Source organism: Phascolarctos cinereus, unplaced genomic scaffold (assembly GCF_003287225.1).
Source record: "Phascolarctos cinereus isolate Bilbo 61053 unplaced genomic scaffold, phaCin_HiC Scaffold_726;HRSCAF=1367, whole genome shotgun sequence".
NCBI classification, from domain to species: Eukaryota; Metazoa; Chordata; class Mammalia; order Diprotodontia; family Phascolarctidae; genus Phascolarctos; species Phascolarctos cinereus.
In genome coordinates this window covers 104,018,122-104,045,430 of record NW_027556098.1, presented here as the reverse complement: position 1 = coordinate 104,045,430, position 27,309 = coordinate 104,018,122, and the positions used below count along the sequence as shown (strand labels likewise).

General features: G+C 41.2%; 1 protein-coding gene across 3 annotated transcripts; it reads right to left on the bottom strand.

Annotated features, from left to right (window-relative positions):
• Positions 1-6,303: 6,303 nt before the first annotated feature.
• ZDHHC23 (zDHHC palmitoyltransferase 23) lies at positions 6,304-26,825 on the bottom strand. Of its 3 annotated transcripts, none has more exons than XM_021007147.2 (5): positions 26,606-26,825; positions 25,520-25,714; positions 15,111-15,818; positions 12,725-12,892; positions 6,304-7,255 (listed from the first exon to the last, which is right to left on the bottom strand). In XM_021007147.2, exons 2-5 carry the CDS (start codon positions 25,678-25,680, stop codon positions 6,988-6,990), a joined length of 1,305 nt encoding a protein of 434 aa, XP_020862806.1. In that variant the 5' UTR covers positions 25,681-25,714; positions 26,606-26,825; the 3' UTR covers positions 6,304-6,987. The 3 variants fall into 3 exon arrangements, with proteins under 3 accessions (XP_020862806.1, XP_078002837.1, XP_020862808.1); XM_078146711.1 differs by having other exon boundaries at positions 12,725-12,883; XM_021007149.2 differs by having other exon boundaries at positions 25,520-25,689.
• Positions 26,826-27,309: the final 484 nt, after the last annotated feature.

Sequence of the window (27,309 nt, the reverse complement as noted above, 5' to 3'; positions counted from 1 at the left end):
GTACTGAATACTGTCAGAGGCTGACAATTACACTTGTAGCGGGTTAGTGTCAAGAGAAGGGACAGCACTTTCCCACATCCTTTAAAGATGCCTGATAGTAAGCAATTGTGGCATACACCAAAAGGTGTTATTTGTAGCAGGGTAAAGAGTTTACATGAAGGTTCTCTCTCTCCGTCTCATGGTGAAAAAGGAAGCCTGAAACTGCCTTCAGTGCAACTTGATAAGTGTAACTAATACTCTGAAGACTGATGAAATAGTAATAGAATCACCCTAATTTAAACATCCTATCTTTCCTTCTCACCTAACTCCTAGAATACATTATTCTCAGGACTCATGGTCCTTTTGTCTCTAGTTGGCTTCCAGAGGCTGGAGGACCACTTAATGGAGAGTAAAGGTTTTTGCTTTAGGCAGGAGTAGGGCTAGATTACCTTTGTGATCTCTTCCCTAGCTATAAAACAGAAATACCTCCCCTATGCAGCTGGCCAAATGCTAACTCTTGAATTTAAAAAAAAAAACGAAGGGCCACTGTACCTACAGGCATATTTGGTTTCGCTTTTACTTCTGTCCCCACATCTTCTAGATTGGGGTTCTTTTTTTTTTTTTTGGTGAGGCTATTGGGGTTAAGTGACTTGCCCAGAGTCACACAGCTAGTGAGTGTTATGTGTCTTGAGGCCGCATTTGAACTCAGGTCCTCCTGACTCTAGGGCTGGTGCTCTATTCACTACATTACCTAGCTGCCCCCTAGATTAGGGTTCTTAACCTGGGGTCCTAGATTTCAAGGAAGTCCGTGAACCTGGATAGAAAAAAAAATTACATCTTTATTTTCATTAACCTCTTGCTGAAATTTAGTATTTTCTTTTATTTAAAAAGTAAAAATTCACAAGATTTTCAAAAGTTTCACCAGATTATAAAAGAGTTCCAGGATACACATGGAAAGGTTAAGAACCCTTGACCGAGGCAGCCAGGTGGCACAGTGAATAGCCCTGGAGTCAAAAAGACCTGAATTAAAATCTGGCTCAGACACTTAACTAGCTGTGGGACCTTGGGCAAGTCACCTAACCTTTATTTGCCCGTTTCCTCAACTTTGTAAAATGGGGATGATATTGCCACCTTGCCTCCCAGGGTTACATTGAGGAAAAAAATGGAACAAAATTTGTAAAGCATTTTGTAAAGCTTAAAGCATTGTAAAAGCTAGGATCGCTATTATTGTGTACAAAATCTTGGAGATAATCAAAGGACGTATCATTTTTCCCATGGGGAAAAATGATTCAGAAAGGGCGATTTGCCCTGGCTACCTGGCTAATAAGTGTCAGGGCAGGAATTCAAATGCAGGTCTTGCAGGGGGCTAAACAACATAAGGCATAAACATATGGATTTTTTTTTTGGTCACCTCAATCATCAACTGGAGTTGACTCTTTATACCTATGGGGGTAAAATCCACTTTGCTTAGGCTCACTCACCAATTTATTGAACCTAATGAAAGGACCTTAGAAAAGAACTTTAGTGGTGCAGAAAAGCAACATGAGGCAGGGCTTCAAAGACTTTCTTTTTATTTGGCAGACTGGTAGATAATTTAGATGCCAAGAGAGAAGCCCACATACTAGTACTAGCTTGGAATGGGAGGCTGTGTCATACAATGGAGCGAATACTGAAATTAAACTCATCTGGCCTCAGTTTCCTCATCTGTAAAAGGAAGGGAGTAGATCACCATTAAGGATAAGTCCTTTCCAGCTCTCGAGCTTTGGGCCTATGATCTATAAAAGTAGCCTAGGTACAGCACTGTATCCATTTTCTTCTAGCACAATGGTACAACACACACACAAAAGAAAAAAATTCTAAACAGTTATAACAGGCTCTCAATATAAATCACAACACAGCTCTTTTCCTTTTAAGAATATTTTATTTCCCACTTATACAATTTGGTCACAACATAACAATATTTTACATAAATGGCAGTTATTTTGAAATCTTCATTTTAAAGGCTCTGTATCTGAGGTGATAAAATCATACCAATACAAGAAATATTAACAAAAAAAACAGTGCAAATTGTACATAGCACACAGCTTCCACAGCATGAGTGAGTGAGGCTTAATTCTGCATATGGTCACCTCTGTCAGTACTGCTGGGCCCAGCTATTAAAATGGAAAATTCCTGGCTTTCCTTCAGTCTGAAATCAGCGATCAGAACCAGGAATGTGATCTTTAAATGAAAGCCCTGAGCAGCCCCATCGACTGAAGCAGTCGAACACCCAGTTTACTAGATCACAACTGATCACATCTGCAAGCTATGATATTACATCTTTCAGTGGCTTCAAAGGATGATCAGAGGTTTTTTTCTTTGAAGACCATACATTTTTACTTGCCACAATAGGCTCTATCTCTGGTTGTAAAGCTTTTTTTTCCCCCTTTACAACATGAAATGGTTTTAGATGAAAGGTACCACAGTACAGGTTTAGGATATGCAAGGGGAGGGCCTTGCACAGAGTAGGCGCTTAATAAATGCTTGTTAAACTAAAAAAAAAAAACTTGCACAATACGCCCGAAGCCTGATTTGTAGGCACCATCCCCCAAAGAAAGCCACCTCCACGAACCAGTTAGAACTTTGGCCTCTCATGGATACTAGAGTGGTGCTTAGTGCTTAATAAATATTTGTTGACTGAATACTGCTAAAACTCTACCCACTATAATGTGGATAGTTGTCCATTAGGAACAGGCTGCAACTGTAATAACAATCCATTAAGAACAAAGATGAATCCAGCAAGCTCATTTCACATAAGTCACAACAAACATCTACAATATAGGAGTGCATTTCATTCAGCAATAAGCTAGGCATGGCTATCTTCCTTTTTTCCCCACCCCCTCTGTGTTTTTGTTTTTGCTTTTTTTTTTTTAAACTAAAATGGCACACTTGTTAAGCTGCTTATACTCTACAGGGATAGGCATTATACAGAAACACATAAAAAGGCAAACTGGATTTCAAACAGTAACCTGAAGTGAGAGGCTTTTTGTAATCCATTGCTTGTCCTATGAAATTATTCAGTTCTCTGACTCTAAAAAGTAGTAACTTATGGCTAAAAGTGAATTAAGACCATATAAACCTATTTTATTTGTCTAGACTCAAGAAGCCTGGAAACCTCACAGAAGAAGAAAAACATCCTATTAGAAAATGTGCTTCTAGATCACATATTCTGCTTTTATTAGTTGCACACACACAAAAAAAGTGAGCTCCCTGCCTCCCCAGGGTGGTCTTTTGGATCACTGACTTTGCATTTTCTGGCACTGGAAGACCCCTTGCCCCCTCTCCCCCTTCCTCCACCCTCCCTCACTCCCAATGAAAGTTTCTCCCTTGCTAGCAATGTTAATGTTCTTGGGACTACTGAAAAAAAAAATTTTTTTTTTTTGCAGTTGGTCCAAGAGACCATAAACAGATCAGAACGAGAAAGCACCACTGTTACATAGTATGGCAGGAGAAATCAAATTGTGTTCGTGAAGTTCACCAAATTATTGGCAGGTGGGATCCAGATTTATAAAACATTTGATTTTGTACAAAAAAAAATACAAATACACAATTAAGGAAACACAACCAGCATAATTAAAGGCAAAATAACCCTAATAAACACACCCATAGTCATATTTCTCATCAAGGATCCTCAGAAAACTGAAAGACATTATGTTGGTAATCATGCACATCAGAGCAGGCCCTTAACAAAGTGCTTCCTCTGCATCACTTTTTCTGTATCTAATTGGGCATTACTCTTCTCACAGTCCTTTACTAAATCCTTTCTTAGAATCTTTCCAGTTGATTCTGTTTTTCCCTTCTTTCCCTGGGACTGCAGCATGACTAAATGAGATTTGCAGGAGCACAACTAGATGGCATGATTTTTCCTTAAGAGTTAAAGGAAAGGAAATAATTTATTATGCTTCATACCTATTGCTTATAATCACTGGATCATGGGAATTTCCACTGGTTGTAGTTCTGGCCCAAAGCAAGACGTGACCTCTTCTAGTCTTGAACGAGAAGGGAGACCCAACACCTGAATGGCTCAGTCTAGAGTGCCCTGGAGTAAGTGGACTTCCCCCTAGGACCCACTCTATGGGATCCTGATAAGACTATGAAGAGGCACCAAAGTTCATTTTTACGTCATGTGGTCTTCTCAATTTCTGCAATTCACCGTAGGTCATTATGGTGGTGAGAGGCAGTGTTGTACAGTGGAAAGGGCACTGGATGTTGAAAGACGTGGTTTCAAATCCTGGCTCCATCACAGACTTGTTCCAGCTTCAGCTGAGTGGCTGTAGGCAAGTCACAACCTCAAAGAGTCCCAGTATCCCCATCTATAAAATGGGATTACAACTACTGATAGGAGCTACTTGGTTCACAGGGTTGCTGAAAAGAATACACTTAGGAAACTATTATAGAAGAACTTCTCATCTAAACCTAGAACAGAAAATTCCCTATATACAGCTCTAGACCAAAAAGGAACCCCTGGATATGCCAAGGCCCCTGTCTACAAATTAATGGACACCCTCCTGAATGGCTGATTAAAACTGAAATATATAGACTGTCAACATGTTAGTATTTCACCCATTCTAACTCAACCTTGAATAGATTTTTACATTTTTCACTTCTTTTGGAAATTGCTGATCCAAAATTCCCAAAGGCTCCAACACCAATAAATGATGCTTTTATGGGAAGGGAAACGTCACACATCTACTTACTGAATGACAATAAGAAAGACAGAGTGACACCAAGGAATCGGCTCCTTCCCAAGTGGAGCCTGTAAGGTTGGCTCCTTTATAGCCAAGGAGTTACAAACATATTTTTAAACATTTGGGTGCTGGTTATCCAGTCCTATGGATTGATGCATACCTCTTGAATCATACCTGTCTTTGGTCATTTTGCAGTTTATTTTCACCTTCACAAGTGTATGGTGAAGGTAATAAGGATTAGGGAAAACTTGCCCATTATTCCACTTGTAGTCAACAGTTCCAGTGAGATAACTAGTAAGAAAATAAAATTCATGGCCTAAAATAAAGTACATCACCATACATCTGGCACTCAGGGGAAGGGGTAAATAACAAAATCCCTTTTTCTTTATCAAAAAAATTATAGAGACAAGAATAACTGGCCTTAAATCTTACAAGTTTCTAAGATTATAAAATATCTTTTCCCTTCTTGGAACACTTGACCAAGGGAGCGACTATGTATTTGAGAAGTACGGCTCTAGCTGTGTTCCCCAATGCTGCCTTCCTGTACTTATCCCAATGGGACTCCTGTTTTACCACTGTTAAATAAACAACCACAGTCAGTTGCCACAGGAAGCAATTTCTCACTGGGAGTCAAGTTACAGGCCTGTGTGAAATCTGGTTGTTCTAATGAGCTAAAAACTGTCAGCTAACACCAAGAGACCAGGGATAGAAATAGTTGCAAATGAAAGTTATAGGAAGTACTGACATTTCTGAATTATGTACAGTTTATGGAGATATAATAAAAACTCTCTAAAGTAACATTCATAGAAAGACTAAAAAAGGTGGCAGTATTTTCCCTTTACTGGCTGTAAACAAAGTCATCTTTAAGGAGTTACTGGTTATCTTTGGGCTTACAAAAGGTTGTATCCATGACATCAAGGGTGTTACTCCCTCCCCCAAACTGAATCGTCTTATTTCTACATCATATGTCTAAGACTGAATAATCCTTTGTGCAGAAATGCTATTTCTTTGAACTATCTTAATTTTCTGAACTGCAAGTAAGAATACACAATTTAGTGGCATTTTGGAAAACAACTAGGAAAGAGGAGTAATTCATTAATTAGAGGAAACAGTATATACCCTGGTTTTTTTTCTCTTCTCTAGAAACTGAGAAGATGTAAAAAGGGTAAATGGAAAACAACATATAAGTGGAATGGGAAGAGATACCAACTAACTTCCCAAAAGGAGAGTTCATGCAGGAATAAAAGGTGGAATATTAAAACATGGGTTCTGCAACAACGTACTGCTAGAAACTGTTAACTTTTTAAAATACTTAGATGGAAAAAAAAAATTAAGCCCTTGGTATTAGTCACTCCCACAAAGGCAGAAGTGATTCTCCTTTTGTGGAAATCATCACAATCTTATACCAACACCTTACCAGGTGAACCATGGAAAACGTGAATTCCTACTGGTATTACTTATATTGAATAGATACATCCTTAGGTAGAAAAATATACATACCCTCACAGACACACACACACACACACACACACACACACATATACACACTCACACAAGGTTCTGCATCTAGACTTAAAAATTACTGCTATACACAATATTGACTGTAACAATTGTCTTTATAATTATATTTGATTGTCCTTCCTTCACGATTAGATGTGTAGCATTAGATTAGGCTACTGGTTCATCTAAGTTTCTACTCTGCTTCTTAATACCTTGTACTTTATAAAGTGACAATTACCATATAATTATCCTTAGAAAACTGTGCTATCTGGAATACCAGGAGATACATTTGCAAATCACTTTCCACCCAGAAATGTGAAAACCAGTGGTCACTTCTTAACTTCATTGTGCCTATGCAAATAAATACTTGCATATTCATTATATAAAAGCATCCTCCACCCACCCACCCCTTAGATTTTTCAAATCCATCACTCCCGGATTGTGAAGCAGTTTTCATTTTACCGAGTGAAAAATTACTTCTCTTGTCAGTCTGCACTTCTCAATCTCTATCCTTTTCAGCTCCCGGTGATGAATTCATTAGGGAGGTGTTCAGAAATGAATGGCTCTACTTTCACTATTTGAATACAAAAATCTCTAAACTGTGAGGTCGGGAAGATAGTTAGCTTCTTTCTGTTACAGTCTCAAAAACCTGAGCTCGGCCTTGTAGTGCCTTTTAAGAAATTGGTGTTAGAATGAGAAGCCTGCAAAGGACACCAAAGGGTTAAATGGAAGTGCGATCCCCGAGGCACAGTCCCCTGCCGAGATCAGCACAGAAGGCATTTCAGACAATGTCCTCTGCAGGGGGGTGGAGTGTGCGTGCGCCCAGGCTTGCAAACTGATGCCAGTTCCGTAGGAAGCCCCGGTTATACTGGCCCGTGTCCACGATCAGCCCACATAGGAGCCGGCGCCCAGTCTTCTCTCGAAGGGCCTGCTGAACCTCCCTCTCAGTCACATTGTAACTGATGTTTATCAGTTGGATCAGGAAAATATAGGCCATGCCTGCTGTTATGATCACAGAGTACCATACACAGGTAAAGGAGAGAGCAGAGCTGGTCGAAGAAAAAGAACAACATTTAGTACTGTTGTTTCCCACAAATTAGGATAATCCTTACCATTCTAATGATGTATTTGGCATTCTTCACCGGGGAATTCCAAAATCAAGCAGGAAACATTATAACCCATTTCACAGATAAGGAAGCTAAGACACTGGCTGGAATTCTCTCCCTCCAGATCTCCATCTCTAGGCTCCTCTGGCTTCCTTCAAGTCCCAGCTAAAATTCTACCTTCCACACCTTTCCCCGTCCCCCTTAAAGCTAGTGTCTTCCCTCTGGGATTATTTCCAATTTATCGTATACACATGTCTTGTTTGCACCTAGTTGTTTGTATGCTGTTTCCCCCATTAGACCATGAACTCCTTGAAGGCTGCCATTCTTTGCATCACCAGTGCTTGGCACAATGCCTGATGCTTAATAAATATTTGGTGACTTTACTATGGCACTGCTGTATACTCAGGCACACTGCAGAAAGGAAACCTGGGAATAAATCCATCCAGCCAACATCATTAATTAAATATCTATTATCTTATTTTTGCTTACTATGACGCTGACTATCCATAGGTAAGACACAGAAGCCCTATATTTACCTATAAGATATGCAAGGACATTGAAAGGATTCTGCTGTTTCCAACATTTTTACCAGTGACTTGGATGGAGGCAGGGATGGCATGCGGACCAAATTTATGGACAACCTGTGGTTATGAGGAATGACTAATATGATGAATGACAGAATCAAGATCTGAAAAGACTGTAATAGACTGAAATAATGGGTCACGTCAAATATTATAAAATTTAAATAGGGATAAGTGTTAAGTCATAAAGTTGAGTTTAAAAAAGCAAACACAACCGTACTAGTATAAGATGGCAGAGATGGAGCTAGGTAAGATCTGTACTGAAAAATCAATATGAGTCAATAGCAAAACGTGGTCCGCTTGGTTGCTGTTGTTGTTGTTTAGTCATTTCAGTTGTATCTGACTCTTCACAACCCTATTTGGGGTTTTCCTGGCAGAGATACTGGAGTAGTTTGCCATTTCTTTCTCCAGCTCATTTTACAGATGAGGAAACTGAGGCAAACAGAGTTAAGTGACTTGCCCAGGGTCACACAGCTAGTAAGTGTCTGAGGCTGGCTTTGAACTCATGAAGATGAGTCTTCCTGATTCCAAGCCCAGTTCTCCATCCACTGCGCCACCTAGCTCCCCCGTAGTCCTCTTAGGACTCATTAACAGAAGTAAGGTATGTAGAATGAGGGTGATTAACTGGATCAGTCAAAGGATCTGGGGATGTTCAGTCTAGAAAAGAGAAGACCTGGGAGCACAATAACCATCTTCAAATTTTTTGAGCCTGGTTACCCAGAAAAGGGATTAGGCTTGTTTTGCTTGTTCCTTTAGGGCAGAATAGGGGTGGGAATGGGTAAAAACAAAAAGAATTTACATTTAGTTAAGTATAAGTAAAAAAAATTTAACAATGAGAGATGTCCAAAAGGGGTGGACCGCCTAGTAAATTCCCAATAACAGGAAGTTCTACAACATAGCCTGGATGACAACTGGTCAAGGATGTTGAGGAAGGGACATTTGCTCACATAAGAGTTGGAAAGATGAACTCAAGATCCCTGCTAACCAAAGAGGTTTGTTTTTTGAAATTTCCAAATACAAGCACCCTAAAAAGAATGATCACATGGACATGGGAAAAAGGATGTTTGATCTCTATATGATTCACTCTTTTCAGGGGTATGCTAGTAGAGATTTATGCAGACATCATCCATGAAGAATTAGCTAGAAATAAATTCAATCATGGAATAGTAGAACTGAAAATGTCCAGAGAGAGCCAACTTGTCCATTTTCTCATTTTACAAGGAGGGAGAGCAGGTAAGCTGTCCAAAGTCAGTTTGTTGAGGCAGAAATGGGACTGGAATACAGGCTTTCTGATTCAAAGTCACTTCCTTTTTTTTGGGAGGCAATCAGGATTAAGTGACTTGCCAAATCTGAACTCAGGTCCTCCTGACTTCAGGTCCGGTGCTCTATCCACTGTACCACCTAGCTGCCCTTTGCCTCTTTCGATAATACTGCAACCCTCCTCTTCCCCTGCAATGCTTCACTACATAGGTTACCACAGAGCTACAAAATGGCAAAAATCAGCAATTTCCACTAACCTGGCCCAGATTCTACAAATTTCAAGTTACTGGAGACACATGGAAATTTGCTTGAATCATTACTTGGGCATAACTTGATACCCACTTTGCTGAATAATTTCACACACACACAAAAAAAATGAACACAGATAGGTAAGAACCTTATCCAAGCCATGAACTGGGAGCAGACTGAGATAGTCTAGTTCATGATTTCCAAACTTTTTTCATTATGTGACCAACTTGAAGATGACTGAATTTGCCATGCAACATACCGAATAATGGCTTCAAATAACAGTGCTGATGTGACAAAAGAAGGAACAAAGAAAATTAAGACCGATAATGATTTTTTTAGGGGGGAGGAGGAAGGGAAAGGGGACAATATTAGGAAACCAATGAACACCTGGACTTGAACAAGCCTCAAGAAGGTGGGAGTATAGAGAACAAAGAAAACAAACAGGAACAACCCCTAGCAGTCTGTGTAGGGAAGGAGCCAAATCCAGAGATCTGAGAGTACCTCAGCTTGCCATGACATTTAATCAAGTCCTCACTGAACACTGGGATGTCCCAAGATCAAGATTAGAAAAGATGGACCTCATTATTACAAGAAGCATCAGGAGAGCAAAGCAAAAAAGGAAAAGCCACAGAGGCTTTTCAATCATCAATCAATCAACAACCATTTATTAAGTGCCTACTGTAGGCCAACCTCTGAGCTAGGAGATACAACAAAAATGCAACACTGTCTGCTCTCAAGAAACCCGTATATTCTATCAAGGGAAAGGACATGTAGGTATAAGAAAACACAAAACGGATTAACTTCAGAGGATCACTACAGAAAGGGGTGGAAAGAGTTAAGAAAGGCTTCACATAAGGAATAGAGCCTGAGCCAAACTTTGAAGGAAGCTAGGGATTCTAAAGGAAAGCGGAGAGCAGGGGAGTCCATTCCAGGTAAGGGCACATATGGCAGATGGGCTCTTGTGTGCAAGGAATAGTCGTAAGTTGTGACAAATGAAAAACCTCAAGAAACAGAGTTTCTGGGTAATTAATAACCAACTCATTGCTAATATATTATTATATCATTATGTGATTTATTATTGTATTAGGCATATTATATTACATGCTATAAGCTAACAATCAGTACACTGGTGACAGTGGTTTCTCTTGGTAACCAAAGACCCTCAATGGAGACCCTGAAAGCCTTAAATAATCCTTCTGAAAGGGAATTCCTTTGACAAGTGAAAAATCAACCCTGACTGGTGAACATTTAATGAGGAGGTGGGCTAAAAGTCTTCAGCTCTGGCTGAGAAGTGATTTGATTGTGAGACTCAGGAGCCTCCAGCAGTCTGGACATCCACCTCTACCCAGACCACTCAGCTTGGTTTTCTCCTTCATGAGCTGAGTACAAGGACAGGGCTCCTTTCCCCAAGGGAAGGACTCACTCGGACTGGATTCTATTTAAACTCTAATCAGAAGCTAGGTCTCCTAACTGGGTGGGGTCTCTCCCAAGATTGAAGAGCAGGTTCCTTGAGGGCTAAGGATAATCTCATCAACCAGTCATGTGGTTTAGAGACTGACTTAAACAAGAGCTGGGCCTTAATGAGGAAATGGAGGAGAAAAGCCTGGATCCCAATTTAATGGTTGGTTATTAACATAACAGTACAATAATAATTCCTCTCAAAACAGGACAGTTTGGCTAGAATTTAGTATGTGTGAAGAGGAGTAATGTATAATAAGCCTGGAAAGTTTGGCTGAAACCAGACTCTGAGGGCTTTAAATCAAAAACAGTAGTTTGCATTTGATCCTAGAGGAAACACTGAGCCACGACAGCATCTTGAGTGAGGGTGTCAGAGGAGCATGGAGAAGGTTGGTGGTGTTTAACATGGTCAGACCAATGCTTTAGAAATATTCAATAGCTATCTATGGGGAAGATGGATTAGAAGAGAACAATTAGGAAGATACTGCAATAGTCCACATAAGCACTACAAAGAGCAAGAATAGGGGCAGCAGAGGCAGCTAGGTGGCACAGTGGAGAGAGTACCGGCCCTGGAGGAGGACCTGAGTTCAAATCCGGCATCAGACACATAACATTCACTAGCTGTGTGACTCTGGGAAAGTCACTTAACCCCAACTGACTCAAAAAAAAAAAAGAAGGGCAGTAACTATGTGAATGAAAAGAAATGGATGGATATTAAAGATGTTGGGGACAGAGAATCCATGAGACTTGGCAGTTGACTAGATATGGTATGATGGAAGGGGAAGAACTGAGAAAATGACTCCAAGCTTGCAAAAGGAGGTAACTGGAAAAATGGTGGTACCCTCAAGAGAAGCTGAGCAGTTAGGAGGAGATATGGTTTGGGGATGACTTGAGGACTTGTGTTTCAAACAGGTTGAATGTGAGATGCCCGAAGGACATCCAATTGGATGGGAAATGTCCAACAGGAAATTGCTGACACAGCACTGGAGCACAGGAAGAGAGACTGAGGATGGAGAGATAGACCTCAAGAGTCATCTGCACAGAGAAGATAACACTGAACCCCTGGGGTATCAAGGGCCCAGGACAGGGTCTTGGGATACACCCATCTTTGTAGGTAGGACATGTATGATGAGGCTATAAAGAAGGAAAGATAGTTATGGGAAACTGAGCCACCAGAACTTAACAGGACAGTAGTAAGTGAAGCTTAGTTAGAAAGCATGAGTTGAAAGGTATTTACTCCACACATAACAATTTAAACTCTTAGTTTCAATCTCTTTACATAGGCATCAAAGTGATTGATTAGCATTTTAATTATCACATAACATGATACATGAGTAGACTGCTGGATTTAGAGTCAGGAAGAGCTGGGTTCAAATCTTGCCTCAAACATTTAGTTATTGTCAATGTAATTCTAGGTAAGTCATTCAATTTCTCTGAGCCTCAGTTTCGTCATATGCATAACGGAGAATAATAATAGTCATTATCTCATAGGATTGTTGTGAGGATCAAATTTTTATTTTTATATATATACACATATATGTATTATATGTGTGTCTGTATATACGTGTGTGTATGAGAGAAAAGAGAGAGAGGGGAAGACAGAAAGAAGAAGAGAAAGAGAGAGAGGGAAGAAGAAAGAGAGGGAAAGAAAAAGAGAGACAGAGACTTTGAAAAACTTTTAAAGTACTACGTTAGTTACCATTATTGCCATTCCTAGTGGCTCCCTATGTCAAATGACCAAATCAGATGGATTTTTGACTGTATTACACAAGAGGTCCTAACTCCAAAGGCATTCTTTTGTCCCCTTAAAGGACACAAACCCTTCCCCCTTCCCATAGTCTCTCCCCTTGAACCCATTTCTCACCTGTAGTTTGCATAAACTCCTGGGCAGTAGAAAAGAGCTATGAAGATGCTCCTGTCTCTACAGATGGTGTCCAAGGCCAGTGTGATCCCATACACAGAGGTGACTAAGAAGATTGACAGTGCAAGGATGAATGCTTGATGATTGGATTCTCCAACACAGCTATTGATCCTCAAAAGAGGTGGGGGGGGGGGGAAACCATTATTTTTAAAAAAAAAAACTATACAGATAACTCACTTATCACAAACAGCAATGCAGATTTTAGAACCTAAGGGGACTGTCTGGGTCACAGGGGCAAAACATGCTGTAAATAAGGATCTGTTACCATTATTCATGCCATTAGTTCAAGTAAGAAGTAGAACATAGCTCCCAAACCTGTCTATAATTTTAACATTATTAACATCATAAGGAAGGGAAAATAAACATCACCTTAATGAATATGTGCAAATAACTAAATTAAAAGGTGCTTTTAACACCAGTAAAGGAAGAAATATAACAGACCCAGAAAGGTTCAGGAACAAAGACAAGAATGGAAAACAGGACTTAAAACTTGGCAATAAAAAGATTACATAATCTGAGAAGGATAATCTTGAAAAATATTTACATGTCATTTATAGTGAAGCCTATTTGTGCCGGTCACTTTTGTCCATTTGCAAATAGGCAGATTCAAGTATAAAAAAGAGCTCCTTTCAATGTATATGGAGGGCATCTGCCCATCTGCAAATGGGCACCTGTCCAAAATAGAATATGCATGTAATTACATCTACTTTGTGTATATATGAACACCTGCTATACAGTGCTATACCTGTACATAATCAGTGAGAGAGCATCAAGAGAGAAAAACCTGGAAATTCTCTGGGGAAAACATGCCCCCTAAAAGTAAGGACCCACCTGAAGGTGAATGCCAGCAACACAAGAGCTTGCACTCCCTATACATATCCCCCAAAATAACCTTGGAAGAAAGAAACACAGCTATTTCTCAGACCCACCCTCATGCAAATTCCCCTGAATGATTAAGGGATTAACGATTAATAAATAATAATAAATGATTAATTAATCAATCAACTAACACTTATTAAGGGCCAACTGTGTGCTAGGCATCAAACCATACAAAACATACAAAACCAAAAATAACATCCCTGCCCTCTCTGCAAAACAAGCTATTCAGGCAAGTTCTAGAATTAGTAAGTAACAATTAATTAATGCCGATGGTCTTCTCCGCCCCCACCCCCACCCCTGCCTTTTGGGGAAGATTTAAGTTTATTTCACAATGAAGGAAAAAACCCAACATCAATATTCAGGCTTAATTTACTCTTTGATACAAAATGTCACCTTTTAAGCAGTATGATGGTGAAATAAGCAAGTAGTATATAACATTCAGACCTGATAAACTCATATAAATCTAGATTTATATAAGTTTACCTTTTAATATTCAAGTGTATTTAGAAAAGGCAGCAAATCTATCCCTCCTAAGGTTGTTCAAGAAACATCAACCATTTATAAAAGGTTGAAAAGTTACATGTGCCTTCCTTCTTGTTTAATCAGAGGTGACTTAAGGAGTACAAAAGGGGACCCTTTCTCCAAATCAGTGTTAAATCTAAAGAGCTTTAGCTTGCAGCTTTCTATCAGATGCTGTTGAAATCAGCATGGAGCAGCCAAAGTGATTAAGGAAGCTTGGGGTGAAGAAAATGGATAGTAAAGTGTTTTAATGCACTGTTGATACAAAAGGCCCTGTTCAAATGCAAAAAATAAAAAGCGGGGAAGGGGGGGGGCGGGGAAGGGAAGCTACCTTGGGCTACATATTCACAAGGCATCACACTCCCTTGCTTCCTAATACAGATCCAATCTTGAAAGTAGATTTAACCATGGGTCTCTTCGGAAGGCTGCTGACAAATTGGGGGAGGGTTTGGGGAGAATCACTAAAATGACGATCAGAGGAATGGAAGGACTGAAGGGGAATGACTGAAGAGCTAAATCTGTAGGGCTCAGTGATGACTAAGTGGGAACATGATAACAGTCTACAAATATCTGAAAGGTGTAAAAGGCAGGAAGCTGAAGACTTAGGAAGGGAAAGAACAAATGTAGTTCAGAGAGTCTTACAATCTATTTTAGCTTAAAGCAGGGGTTCTTAACCCTTGGTACTCCATGGACCCCCTTTGGTAATCTGGTGAATTAGCCTTTGGACCCCTACTGAGAATAATGTTTTTAAATGCATAAAATAAAACATAGGATTAAAAAAGGAAACCAATTATATTGCTATTAAAAATTTTTTTAAAAGTTCACAAACTCTAGGTTAAAGCTTAATTTAACTTTGATTAAATTAATTTAATTTTAGTTCAATTTTATGAAGGCTTAATTTAAAGCCTCATTCCAGGCTCCTGGAACTTACCAGATGCAATGATGATCCATTCTTCTCACACACACTCCACATATCCGGCAATGCCACGCCCGGGCTGGTCTCACCAATTGGCACTTGGCACACCAGTCTTCCTTCACCTTGTTGGGGCTCTCAACTAATGTCCTAGAATAGCTCTTAGGGTCATCCTTTACCATTCTGTTGTTGACACTGCCCAGCGAATCTCCAGAAAATCCTTTTACTTTCTCCTGCCCTTTCCTGTTTAATAACTCAACTGGGCTGTTGTTTGGAAGGCTGCCATTTTGTAGTGGATTTTTGAGGTAGCCAGGATTCTTCTTGGCTTGACCTAGGGCTATGAGTATCAGAAATAATCCACAAGTGAGAATAACCAGCTGCCCGTGTCCCACCCGGCCTTTGGGGGCCACTTCTTTAAGGAACACATAGTACATGTAGCCCAAAGAGAACAGCCCCAAGCTCAGAAAAAACAGGGTCCGGTCTTTCCTCTTGTGGGTGAGGTAGTAATACCCCAATGCCAGGGCAGGAAGGGAGGTCAAGATGATAATGCCCAACAGAAGATGCCAAGAAGCTACATGGAGAAAAAGTGGCAGGAGGATAAGTGGTGGGATAATGGTAATGTTGACCTTTTTGGCTCCCCTAAGCCAGGGAATTCGGAAACGATCCGAGATTGTGTCCATGATTCTCTCAAAAGTCTCTGGGTGCAAGGATTTACATGTAATCCACCTGTTAGGAAAAAGCACATGCATCCTCTCAAAAAAAAAAAACACAAAAAACTGAAGGCCAAGTCAAGCCAACAAGCATTTATTAAATACCTACTATGACAGTCAAAAAACATTTATTAAGCGCCTACTATATGACAGGTAAGCTCTGGGGATACAAAGAAAGGCAAAAAAGACAATCCCTGCTCTGGAGAAGCTCACAGTCTATAAAAGAGGAGACCACATAAACAACCAAGTATAAACAATATACAGACAGGATACATTGGAAGGCACTAGAATAAAGGGGGATTGGGGAAATCTTCTTGTAAAGGGTGGGATTTTAGCTGGGTCTTGAAGGAAGCCAGGAAAGTCAGGAGGTGGGAAAGAATTCCAAGTATGAGGGATTCCAGAGAGGGAGTGTCTTGTCCAAAGAACAAGAAGAATGGCAGAAAAATGAGGGACCAGAGGGAAAAGGGAGTAAGGTGTGAAAAGACTAGAAACTACAACAAACCTATGACACAACACTGCTAACAATTTTTTAGTTCAGGTAGCATTTATTTTTGTTGAAGGGAAAATGTTTGCAAAACCTATAAAAAATAAAAGCTATTTTTCTAGTTAACAAATGGAACAAATATTTACTGAATGTTTGCTGTGTATAAAGTATACAACTAGGTAACATAAGAGATCTACAATCATATACCGGGTGATCCAAAAGTCTTAGTGAAGTTTTAAAGCATCAAAGCCTAGACAGACAAAATACATGGAAAGCTAAATAATAATTTAAACTACTATTTATTAAGCACTTACTGAATTAGAGGCAATGAGTTAGGTACTAGAGAAACATGAAAAAAAAATCATCCCCTTATAGAAGGGACTTTTAGTGGGGGGTGAAATACATACATAGATAAGGAAATACAAAGTAATGAGGTGGGGGTCCACTAACTGGGGGAATCAGAAAAGGCTTCATGGAGGAGTGAGTGAGATTCTATGAGGCAAGGATGTCATTTCAGGTATGAGGGACAGCCAGGGCAAGAGCATGGAGATAGGAGATGGGGTGTTAAGTATGAGGAGCGGAGACAAGGCCAGTTTGGTTGGATGGTAGAGTACTGGAGGGGAAATAATGATGAAGATTGAAATAAGGTTGGGGCAAGGTCGTAAAGGGCTTTAAAAGCTAAGTCACAACATTTATACTTGATCCTGGAGGCAACAGGGAATCAGTGGAGAAAACTGAATATGGGTCATAGCTTAGCTTAAGGAAAATTACTTTTGGCAGTTAATCTGCAGACTAGAGACAGGGAAACTAATTAGAAGGCTGCTCCAATAACCTAGGTGAGTGATAATGAATGGCCTGAACAAAGGTGGAGAGAACAGGTCTAATGTGAGAGATGTTGGGAAAGTAGAACTAACTAGATTTGGCAATGGACTCGATATGTGGGGTAAGGGAAAGTGAGTAGACCAGGATAACACATGGCTGTTGAGAAACAGAGATACAAAGGCAGGCAGAGGAAGGCAGGGGGCCTAGGTCAGAACCTTGGGTACATCCATAGTTAAGGGGCATGATCTCAATGACAAGCCAACAAAGAAGAATGAGAAGGAGTAGGAGTCATGATTGACAGGAAAGGGAAGTGATTTGATAGCAGAGGTAATGACGTGATGTAAGTACTGAGTTGTGGGAGAACTGAGGCTCTTGATGAAGGTGAAGGAGAGTCCAGGCATAGGGAGAGATAAAACGTTAGGATATTATGGTCAGATAAAAGAGAAATGTCAGTTTTTAATTAGGGAAGTGGAACATTTATTGAATAATGGTGGGATCCAAATGTGTGACCAACCCTACAAGTAGTTGACGTGGGGAAAAGGGTTATGTCATGGGATATAAGGAATTTAAAGAGTCTGAAGAAGCAGATGGAAGCTGAAGTTTCCAGGTATTAGGGTAGCTGGAGAGGAAAGGAAGATGGTGAGCCAGGTGCTCAAGTGAAAAAATAGTCTAAATCAGGGCAGCTTCCAAACGAGTGAAGAGGATAGATTTGAGACATGAGGTAGAGACAGAATCAATGATACTTGTCAACTATGCCAAGTGAAGACATGGGGGAATGAGGGAGAAGAGAAATTCAATTACTTGGAGGCTGCAAACTTTGGTAACTGGGAGAATGGTGGAGGCCATGACAGAAATAAGGAAGTTAGTAGGAACAGTCTATTTAGGGGGAAAGATAATGGGCTGTTTTGGACACGTTGAGTTTGAGATGCCTATGGATCATCAAGGCAGAAAGGACCGACAGGGAGTCAAAGACGTGGGACTGGAGCAAAAGAGAGATACCTGATGGATAGATAGGATCATATAGGATGGATACACGGGAAGCAGAGTTGGGGAGAGGATGGATTAAGTGTGTCATCCGTAGTCACATGGACAGTAAGCTAAAGAGGTGAGATTTGAACCCAGGTCCTCGGACTCCAGATCCAGATCCAATGTCCTTTGATGATAACTCGGCTGACAAATGTACACTACTATAATGCTGTAAATTAAACAATCACTAAATAGAAACCAAACTCTAAGTAATTAAAAAACAATAATGATCCTGGAGAACAGATAATGACACATCCTTCCCTCTCTCCTCCCCTAGGCAGAGAAGAGACATTACAAAGACAGAATGTGGCATCACCATCATTACCATCATCATAACATTCAACCTTTATACAATGTAAAGAGCTTTAAGGTTTGCAAGGCACAGTCTATCTTATCTCATTTGATCCTTGCAACAATCCTGTGAGGCAGGTATTATTGTTTATATTATCTCCATTTTACAGATAAGAAAGACTAAGATAGATTAAGTGACTTGCTCAAGGTCACGCAGGAGTGTTTGAGGTGGGATTTGAACTCAGGTATCTCAACATCAGGTCCAGAACTCAGCCACTGCAGCACCTAGCTCTCTCCAATAATAGCTAGGCTTTTTATGGCACTTTTTTTGCAAAGCACTTTACAAATATCTTAGATCCTCACAACCACCCTGGTAGGTAGGTATTACTCCCATTTTACAGGTGAAAAAATTGAGGCAGAGGTTAAGTGACTTGCCAGAGGCCACACAGCTAGTGTCAGAGGTGGGATTTGAACCTAGGGCTTCCTGACTCTAAGTACAGCACTCTACTAATTGTATCACCTAGCTGCAAAGACTATCAGTCACCGAATCAATGGTTTTTGCTGAACTGCCTTACCATTGTGATATAAACACAAAAGCTTTCAATGAGATTATTTCCATAAAATCACCCTCACAATTATGAGATGCAGGAGTCTGCCTCACCCATTCACCTGAAAACAACCTGGGGATTTCAGTCGATTGAAGCTCAGTAGCAGACAACAGCTGTTATACAGCAGCCCCCCAAAAAGCTAATATCATTTGAGACTACACTGAGGAGCATCATTTCCAGGAAGAGAGATGCTAATCCTGTTGTACTCTGCCCCTATCTCTTAAGGAGGACCTCAGTAGGCTGGAGGAGAACGCTTAGGGGAGAACCAGGACGGTGAAGGATTTTGAGTTCAGGACACATGAAAACCAGGGACATTCATTCGGCCTGAGGCTTATCCTCAAGTCTTTGAAGGGCTGTCAACAGAAGAGGGTGTGCCTGAGAAGGAAATGGTAAACCACTGCAGCATCTTTGCCAAGAAAACCTCAAATGGGGTCATGAAGGGCCAGACATGACTGAATAACAATAACAACAGGGAGGGATGACTCGTTTTGCTCAATCTTAGAGAGAGCAACCCAGAACAAGAGGTAGAAACAGCAAAGAACCTTGACAGAGGGTGAAAACTTCCTAACAACTAGTTACCCAAAAGTGAAAGGGGCTGCCCCAGAAGTGGGTCCCTCCTCTTAAAATCTCAGGTCTTCAGGCAAGTGCTGCGTGACCCTTGTCAGCATGTACTAGATAAGATTCTTACTGAAATATGACTTAGGGTAAACGGCTACTTCCCTCAGTGACATTCTATGATTTCATAATTATCAAAGAGGCTCAGAAACTGTTGAGAATCTCTAAAGACGATAACCCCAAGACGTCGATTCAGAAGTCTCCCTCTCCTTGGCCAAATCCAACACGCCAATATCACTGGCTTAGCTCTTGGAGCAACAGAAGACGCATCAAAAGGCAGTACATAAATAACTGCTGAATGCATGATGCAGACGGTAAGTGCCACAAATGTTCAGTGGAAGGAGAGATCGTGATATCCTGGAGCTGTCAGAAAAGGTAAGATCTGAGGTGGCCTTATAATTATAGAACTTTACCAAGGGAAGGACCTTGGAGATCATCTAGTCTCCTAGTTCAGCTCCTCATTTACAGATGTAGAAACTGAGACCCAGAAAAAGGAAGGGACTTATCGAAGATTATACAGTGAGTTAGCATCAAAGTCTGTCTGCTGACTCCTTCTGCTGACTTCAGGGTTCTTCCCATCATGCCTCAATTAGAGGCAGCTAGGTGATACGATGAATAGAGAATTGGACCTGAAGTCAGGAAGACTCAAATTCAAATTTGACCTTAGACACTTAGTAGCTGAGTGACCCTGGGAAAGTTACTTAACTCCTATCTGCCTCAGTTTCCTCATCTGTAAAATGGGCTGTCATGAGGATTAAATGAGATAACATTTGTAAAGCACTCTGCTAATCTAAAATCATCATACAAATGCTGGTTATTTATCTACTTATTTCTGCTTTTGTAGGAAAGGGTAAGATTTATTAAGCACTTACTGTGTTCTAAGCACTGGAGACAGAAAGACAAAATTAAACTATCTCTGCCATCAAGGAGTTTACAATATTGACATATTTATCTTCACTCTCTTCCTCTTGTCCCCAACACTGAACCCTCCCTTGCAACAAAAAATTAAGGGGGAAAGGAGGGAACAAGCATTTTGTGGCAAAGAATTGAAAACTGAGGGGATGCCCATCAATTGGGAAATGGCTGAATAAGCTGAGGTATGTGATTGTTATGAAATACTACTGATGTATAAGAAATGATGAGGGGGATGGTTTCAGAAAATCCTGGAAAGATTCATGTGAACTGATGCAAAGTGAAGTGAGTAGAACCAGGAGAACATTGTATACAGTAGCAGCAATATCATACGATGATCAACTATGAATGACTTCACTATTCTGATGAAGACAGTGAATCAAGACAATTCCCAAAGGACTCCTGATGAAAAACGCTATACATCTCCAAAGAGAGAACTCGTGAACTCTAAGTACAAAATGAAATATAAATTTTTCCACTTTATTTTTCTTGCTTTTTTTTCTTAGCAACATGGCTAATATGGAAATATGTCCAAATGATTTCACATGTATAACTGATATATTGCTTGCCTTTTAAATGGGTGAGGGAGCAGAGGAAGGGAGAGAGAAAATTTGGAACTCAAAAGTTTTAAATAATGAATGTTAAAAATAAATTATATTTAAAAAATAAATAAATATTCTGGTCCCATAGTCCCTCACCTTTCTGATAAAAAGAGGGCCACTAAGAGTTTTACCGAATAAGAATAATAATAAATCTTTAAGATTAATCTGGACAAGGTACGTAAAGACAAATTAGAGGAAATTAAAGTGGGCATACCAAGTAGGAAAGTATTTGCAATTTAGGTATGAAGTTATATGGGGCCTACCGAAAGGAACAGAAAGAACGGATAGAGGTAATGCCTTCAAGAAGGAAGAACCAACAAGATGTAATGAGTGATCAGATGTAGACACAAAGGGAGAGAGAAGGAAGGAAGAGCTAAAGGTGGCTCTAAAGTGTTGGGAATGATAGAATTCATCAAAAGTAGGTAAAAGAAAAAAGGGGGGGGAGGGCTGATAGAAGAGAGGACAGATTGAGAGAGCCAGTAGTCAGAAGCATAAAAAGTAAGAAATTTAGGAAGGGAGAGTCAGTTTGCAAAGATGAATGAACACATGCTTAGACATTAAGTCTAGGATATCTAAATGAAATTTTACATTAGGCAGCTGCAACTGTAGGACTAAAGCTCAGAGAGAGCTGGAAGACATGAACTTGGGAGTTCTCAACATAAGATATATGACACACTGCAGAAAGAAAAGAGCTCTCCAAGACAGAAGAAGAAAAGAAAGAACAATAAATATTTCTTAAGCACTGGCTATGGGCAAAGTGAGAGGTGGTTTATCGTAGTTGATGAGAGGCAGCTTAGGAGCTGGAATTTCCTAGCTTCAGGGCCATCTTCTGACATAATATGGCCCCAGAATGTGTGACCCAGGCAGATCATACAGCTTTCAGTTCTATAAGAGTCTCTAGTCTCCATTGGCAAAGTTTTTTCACCAGGGAGATCTCCCCTACAGAGATGAAATCGGGGGGGGAGGGGGGAATGTCACAAGGCAGAACAAAGCTTGAGACCAGGAAAGCTGTCTAAAAAAGAAGTCCCTGCTGTCAAAGAGCTTTCAGTCAAGGGAAAGTCAATATTCAGGCAGAAGACCTAAAGAAATTGGTATAGTAACTACAAAGTGGAGCTTTCAGGCTATCAGACAAGCATTGTCTCAAGTCACTAAACCTAAGTAGGGCAAAAGAACAATGAATGTTACTGATTACTTACATTATTTAATACAGATTTTGAACCCTCAACTACCCAGTACCTATGTTAAACCACCTCTCAACAGTAGCATTAAAAAAAAAAACGTTGGTTTCTTTTCAAGCATGTGCCATTGTAATTACTATATCATTCAACGAGTATTTATTAAATACCCACTATATGCCAGACACATTAAGACAGGCTACAAATACAGTGAATGAAACAATTCCTACTCACAAATAGCTAATATTTGACTATACATACTTATTATAAGAAATCTGTTGTGGGTTTTTTTTTTCCTTTAATGGGGTAAAGGGGTAGGGAGAGAAAACAGACTTCTATTAATTGTCTTTAATAGGTTAAATTAATAGTTTAATATTTTAAAATAGATAATTATATATATATTATGCATATTATATATAATATATATATATATATGAAATTTACAGAGAAAAGACAGACTAAACATAAATACCCCAAAAGATATACAAAGTGGCTAAAGATTAAGTAGTTTGAAAAGGGAGTCACTAGTAATTGGGAAAATAAGGAAAGGGTCCATGTAGATGTGGTGCTTGCACTGTATCTTGAGGGGAGAGAGAACCTATGAGACAGAGGTGGAGACAGAGGTGAAGACAGAGGGCAATCCCAGGATGGGAAAGAGCCAATGCAAAGAGATGGGAAGTGAGGCGAAGAACCAAGAGACAACTGGTTTGATTGTGCTGGGGATCTCATTCAATGAAGCTACAAAGATGAGGATAAGCTAAGGCAAAATTGAGGGGCATTAAAAGCTAAAAGAGGAGTTGATATTTGATCCTACAGACAACATGAGTGACTGAAGCTGACTGAGGAGAGGAGTGTTATGGTCGATTCCCAGCTTTAGGAAAATTACTTCACTAGAGCAGTGTCTAGGACAGACTACAGAGGAGGAAGAATTGAGGCCGATCTCAAACAAGAAACTATTACAATGACCTAGGGGAGAGAGGATAAGGGCCTGAACTAAGGTGATACCTATCTGAATATAGTAAAAGACAATCACATTGAGCTTAAAGAATTGTCCAAAATGGCTACATAAATGTATCAACTGTATCTAGGAACTCCAGCTATCCAATTTTTTTCTCCTCAAATCATCATAGGTTCTATCAATTCAGCAATTTGCAGCTACATGACTTCTTCACCTCACAAGAGTTATATAGAGAAAAAATAGGCTTCCAACATTTCTACTCTTCTCACCTTATGTCTCCCACATGGGAGCAATTTTAAAACATTTATAATTATGTGAAGAATGGACCTCATCCATATTATTACTTCTGGGTACACAAAGCTCTTTCTAAATGGTTTTAATGGTTACCTTTTTTAATAGTACATTCCATCTCAGGGTCTAGAGTACAAAAAATTGAAAGCAATACAATATTATAACACACTGCAATGTTGCTTGCTTACCCTAACATCATCCAGCCCACTTGAGGGGAACGAAGGGAATAAGCATTTATTAAGCACCTCCTTTCATTTGATCCTCCAATAGGGTAGCTGCTATTATTATACTCTTTTTACTGTGGAGGAAACTAAGGTAAACAGGGGTTAAGGTAGAAGGGGAAGGGAATCAGCAATTAAGCACCTACTGTGTGCCAAGCACCATGCTAAGCTCCTTACAATTATTATCTCATCCTCACAAAAACCCTGGGAGGTAGGTGCTGTTATTATCTCCTTTTTACAGATGAGGAAAACGAAGCAGAAGTAAGTGACTTGTCCACAGTTAAGTGTCTGAGGCTAGATTTGAACTTAGGTCTTCCTGACTTCAACTTCAGGCCCAGAGCTCTATCAATGAACTAACTACCTGCCTCAAGTTCACTTAAGCAAATCTTCAGATGACAATAGTTTTGATCTGGTTTCTTTTTTCTTTTTTTAACTTTTATTGACGTATTTCCCTTTCACCTTACCAACATTTGCAGATTATTCCCACTCAGTGAGAAATCTCTTCTAACAAAGTAAACAATTAGGCAAAACTAATACAGGAACTTTATTTGACAGTATATGTAACATTCTCTGAGGCCCAGCAAACCCTCCCACCCCCACCCCACCCCAGCCATTTTTTTAAATGGAGAAATATTTTCTCTCCCTCCCCACCACCCTCACCCCATTGAACAAAAGAAAAGAAATTCTTGTAACAAATACACAGTCAAGAAAAACAGATTCCCCCAACGACAGCACATACACACATACAAAATTGTTTGTGTATCTCATTCTGCATCTACCACCTTTCCTGTAATGAAAGCAAGTTTCATCACTGGTCCTCCGAAATCATGTTTCAAAACTAAAATTATGTTTGCAGAGTACAGGGTTCTGTGTGACAGCTATGCATTCATCCTGAGGCTAACCTCTCCAATAAAGAAAACTCTGAGAAAAAGTTACTGAAGAGTGAGTTTCTTAGAGTAGATGTGTGAGCCTAACAATCTCCTCAAAGGCCAGAGCCAGATCTATCAAACCTGAACCAAGAAATGAAGCTTACTTACATTTTTTGTTCAGGCATTCATTTTGCCACAACCAATTTACCATCCTCATTCCTATTCCAAGGTATCAAAATGGACAGAGCACTGGACATGGAGCCAGAAAGATCTGAGTTCAAATCCAGCCTGAGACACTTAGTAGTTGTGTGCCCCTGGGCAAGTCACTTAACCTCTGTCTCAGTTTCCTCATCTGTCAAACGGGTATGATAATAGCATCTACCTCCTAGGGTTGGTGTCAGGATCAAACAAGATAATATCTGTAAAGTGTTTTACAAACCGTATACAAGTGCTAGCTATTAATCTCATGCAGTCAGATATTTATGCATTAAAGTAATGGGTAATTTACCCATTATTTGACATAAGGAGCTAAAACACTAGGAAAACTCTCATATCTAAAAAGTGGTTCAAGGGCAAATTCTCAAGGTTTGGATGGCTAAAATATTAAAGATTCAATAGGAACCTGGAGAGGTAGCACTATGTAATGGATAGAGTTGGCCTCTGAATCAGAAAGACTGGCGTTGAGTGTGGCTGGTAGGTCTCTGGGCAGGTTATTTAACCCCTCAGTGCCCCAGGATTTTAAGCTGTAGAAGACTCAATGATCTGAATTGGGGGAGAGAGTGGCCTTCCCAGGGGTGAAGGCACAGATTTATTGGGGGGGGGGAAGGCAGGATTGACTCTTACCTTTCACAACCTTCATCAAGATCTTGACAATCACAAAAACTAGCAACCAGATGGTTCTTTTCCCCATTTTGATCTATGTATTCACAGCAGCAAAGGGGTTCCAACTCAGGCTCTTCCGTTTTCTTTTTCTTTACAGTTTTCCTATTCACCTTCGGTGCCATGACCAGCCCCTGTCAGCATGAGGGGAAGAACCCTCTAAGAGGAAAGAGTGCAACTGAGTACACCTTCTAGTCAAAACAATCACTACCCTCCTGTTACTTTTAGAGATCACAGTCGTCAACACCTAAACATATTCCAAAACAACAGACAGGAGGGGAGGGAAATCACTTTCTTCAGGATTTACTGTTCTCTTTTAAGCCTGGTGAGAGAGAGGGGCTGTCAGGCCTTTACTATTCATCTGTTGCCTCCAGAGCCTCCCCCTCCCTCCTGTACAAGGATGCTTACTGTTCCCATGGCGACAGTGGACCACGCTCCCAGAAGCCAGGCCGGGGAGGAGGAAGCCGAGAGCCACAGACATAAGCAGCCCCAACACACCTGACAGCCTGGAAAGGTAAGGGGGTGGGCGGGGCGAAAGGGCGTGACGGCCTGGTTCGGGAAACCCCACGGAGAGGGGAAACTCGTGTTTTTCAAGAAATGGGAGGGGATAAGAGGAAGGGGAGGTCACCTTGTCCACGCTCAGCTCGAGCCCGGAGGGGGCGTATTTGAAAGGCACGTTACAGGAGAGCAGGTTCTCTGGGTGCAAGGAAAAACGATAACGACTGCCACTCCTATAGAGAGGCTTAGGGAAGGTTTCATACACCTTATCGAATTTAATCCTCACGACATCCCAGAGGAAGGGGATTTTACACAGGATAAAAGTGAGGTTCAGAAAAGGGGCGGTGACTTGCCCAAGGTCATACATACTGTGCCAGAGCACATCACGATTCGAACCTCGGTCTAAGCCGTGCGGGTCCACGGCGCGTGGGGGTACAGGGAGTAGAGGGGTGGGGGTGCAATCTGGGATAGACCTCCCCCGCAAACCCGGGCTCTCCGGTCTGCGGCCCCGCCCCGATCCGCCCTTGACCTTGGGCGCTGAGTTATAGTTACCTTCCCGGAGAGAACACAGGACGAGGAGGCGGCGGCGCGGGCTCCTCCAAGCTCCTCCAGGCTCCCCCCGGTGCGGACCCGCGGAGGCTGCAGCCCCGGAGCCGGTGCCCCGCCGCCGCCGCCGCCGCCGCTCACCTGGCAGCCACAGGCGGCTCCCGCCCGGCCCAGGTTCACACTCAAGCTCGAGCACAGCCCTCGGGCGGCGGCGGCGGCTTCCGACGTTTGCCCGGGACTTTGCCGCCGCCGCCTCCTCCTCCTCCTCCAGCCCGGCCCCAGCCGGCGCCCCCGCCCCCGCTGTCTCCTCCGCGTCCCTCGGAGCTTCCGGGTGCCCCGCCCCCTGACGTCGGGAATCCCCCCCCTTTCCCCGCCTTGCGGAAGCCCACGTGCGAGGTTTCCCCAGACCCCGAGCCGGAGCAGGCTGCAGACCCCTCCCCGTCCAGCGGACGCCAAAGGAGCTTTCCACGTCTAGCCTCCGCTGGTAGGGGCAGAGGGGCCTAGGGAAGGGGTGGGGCGAAGAGGAAGAGAGCAGACTGGGGTAAGGGAGGTAGGGGTCCCAAGCAGTGCTGCCAGGGGCATCCCCGGGCGCAGGATTTTAGAAAGTGTGCAGGATGCCTTGAAGCTGTTCAAGGTGAAGGGAAGAACTGAACCCAGCTTCCTCCGGCACGAAGTGTTTCCGATTTTGTAGGAAAGGAAATCCCGTTAAA

Bases quoted from the DNA above. Each gene is read 5' to 3' on its own strand.
- ZDHHC23 (XM_021007147.2), bottom strand. From the start codon at position 25,680: ATGGCACCGAAGGTGAATAGGAAAACTGTAAAGAAAAAGAAAACGGAA. The intron at 15,819-25,519 runs GTAAGAGTCAAT...TTTTCCTAACAG, and splicing joins CTTGATGAAGGTTGTGAAAG to GTGGATTACATGTAAATCCT. The intron at 7,256-12,724 runs GTGAGAAATGGG...TTCTTCGACCAG, and splicing joins GGAGTTTATGCAAACTACAG to CTCTGCTCTCTCCTTTACCT.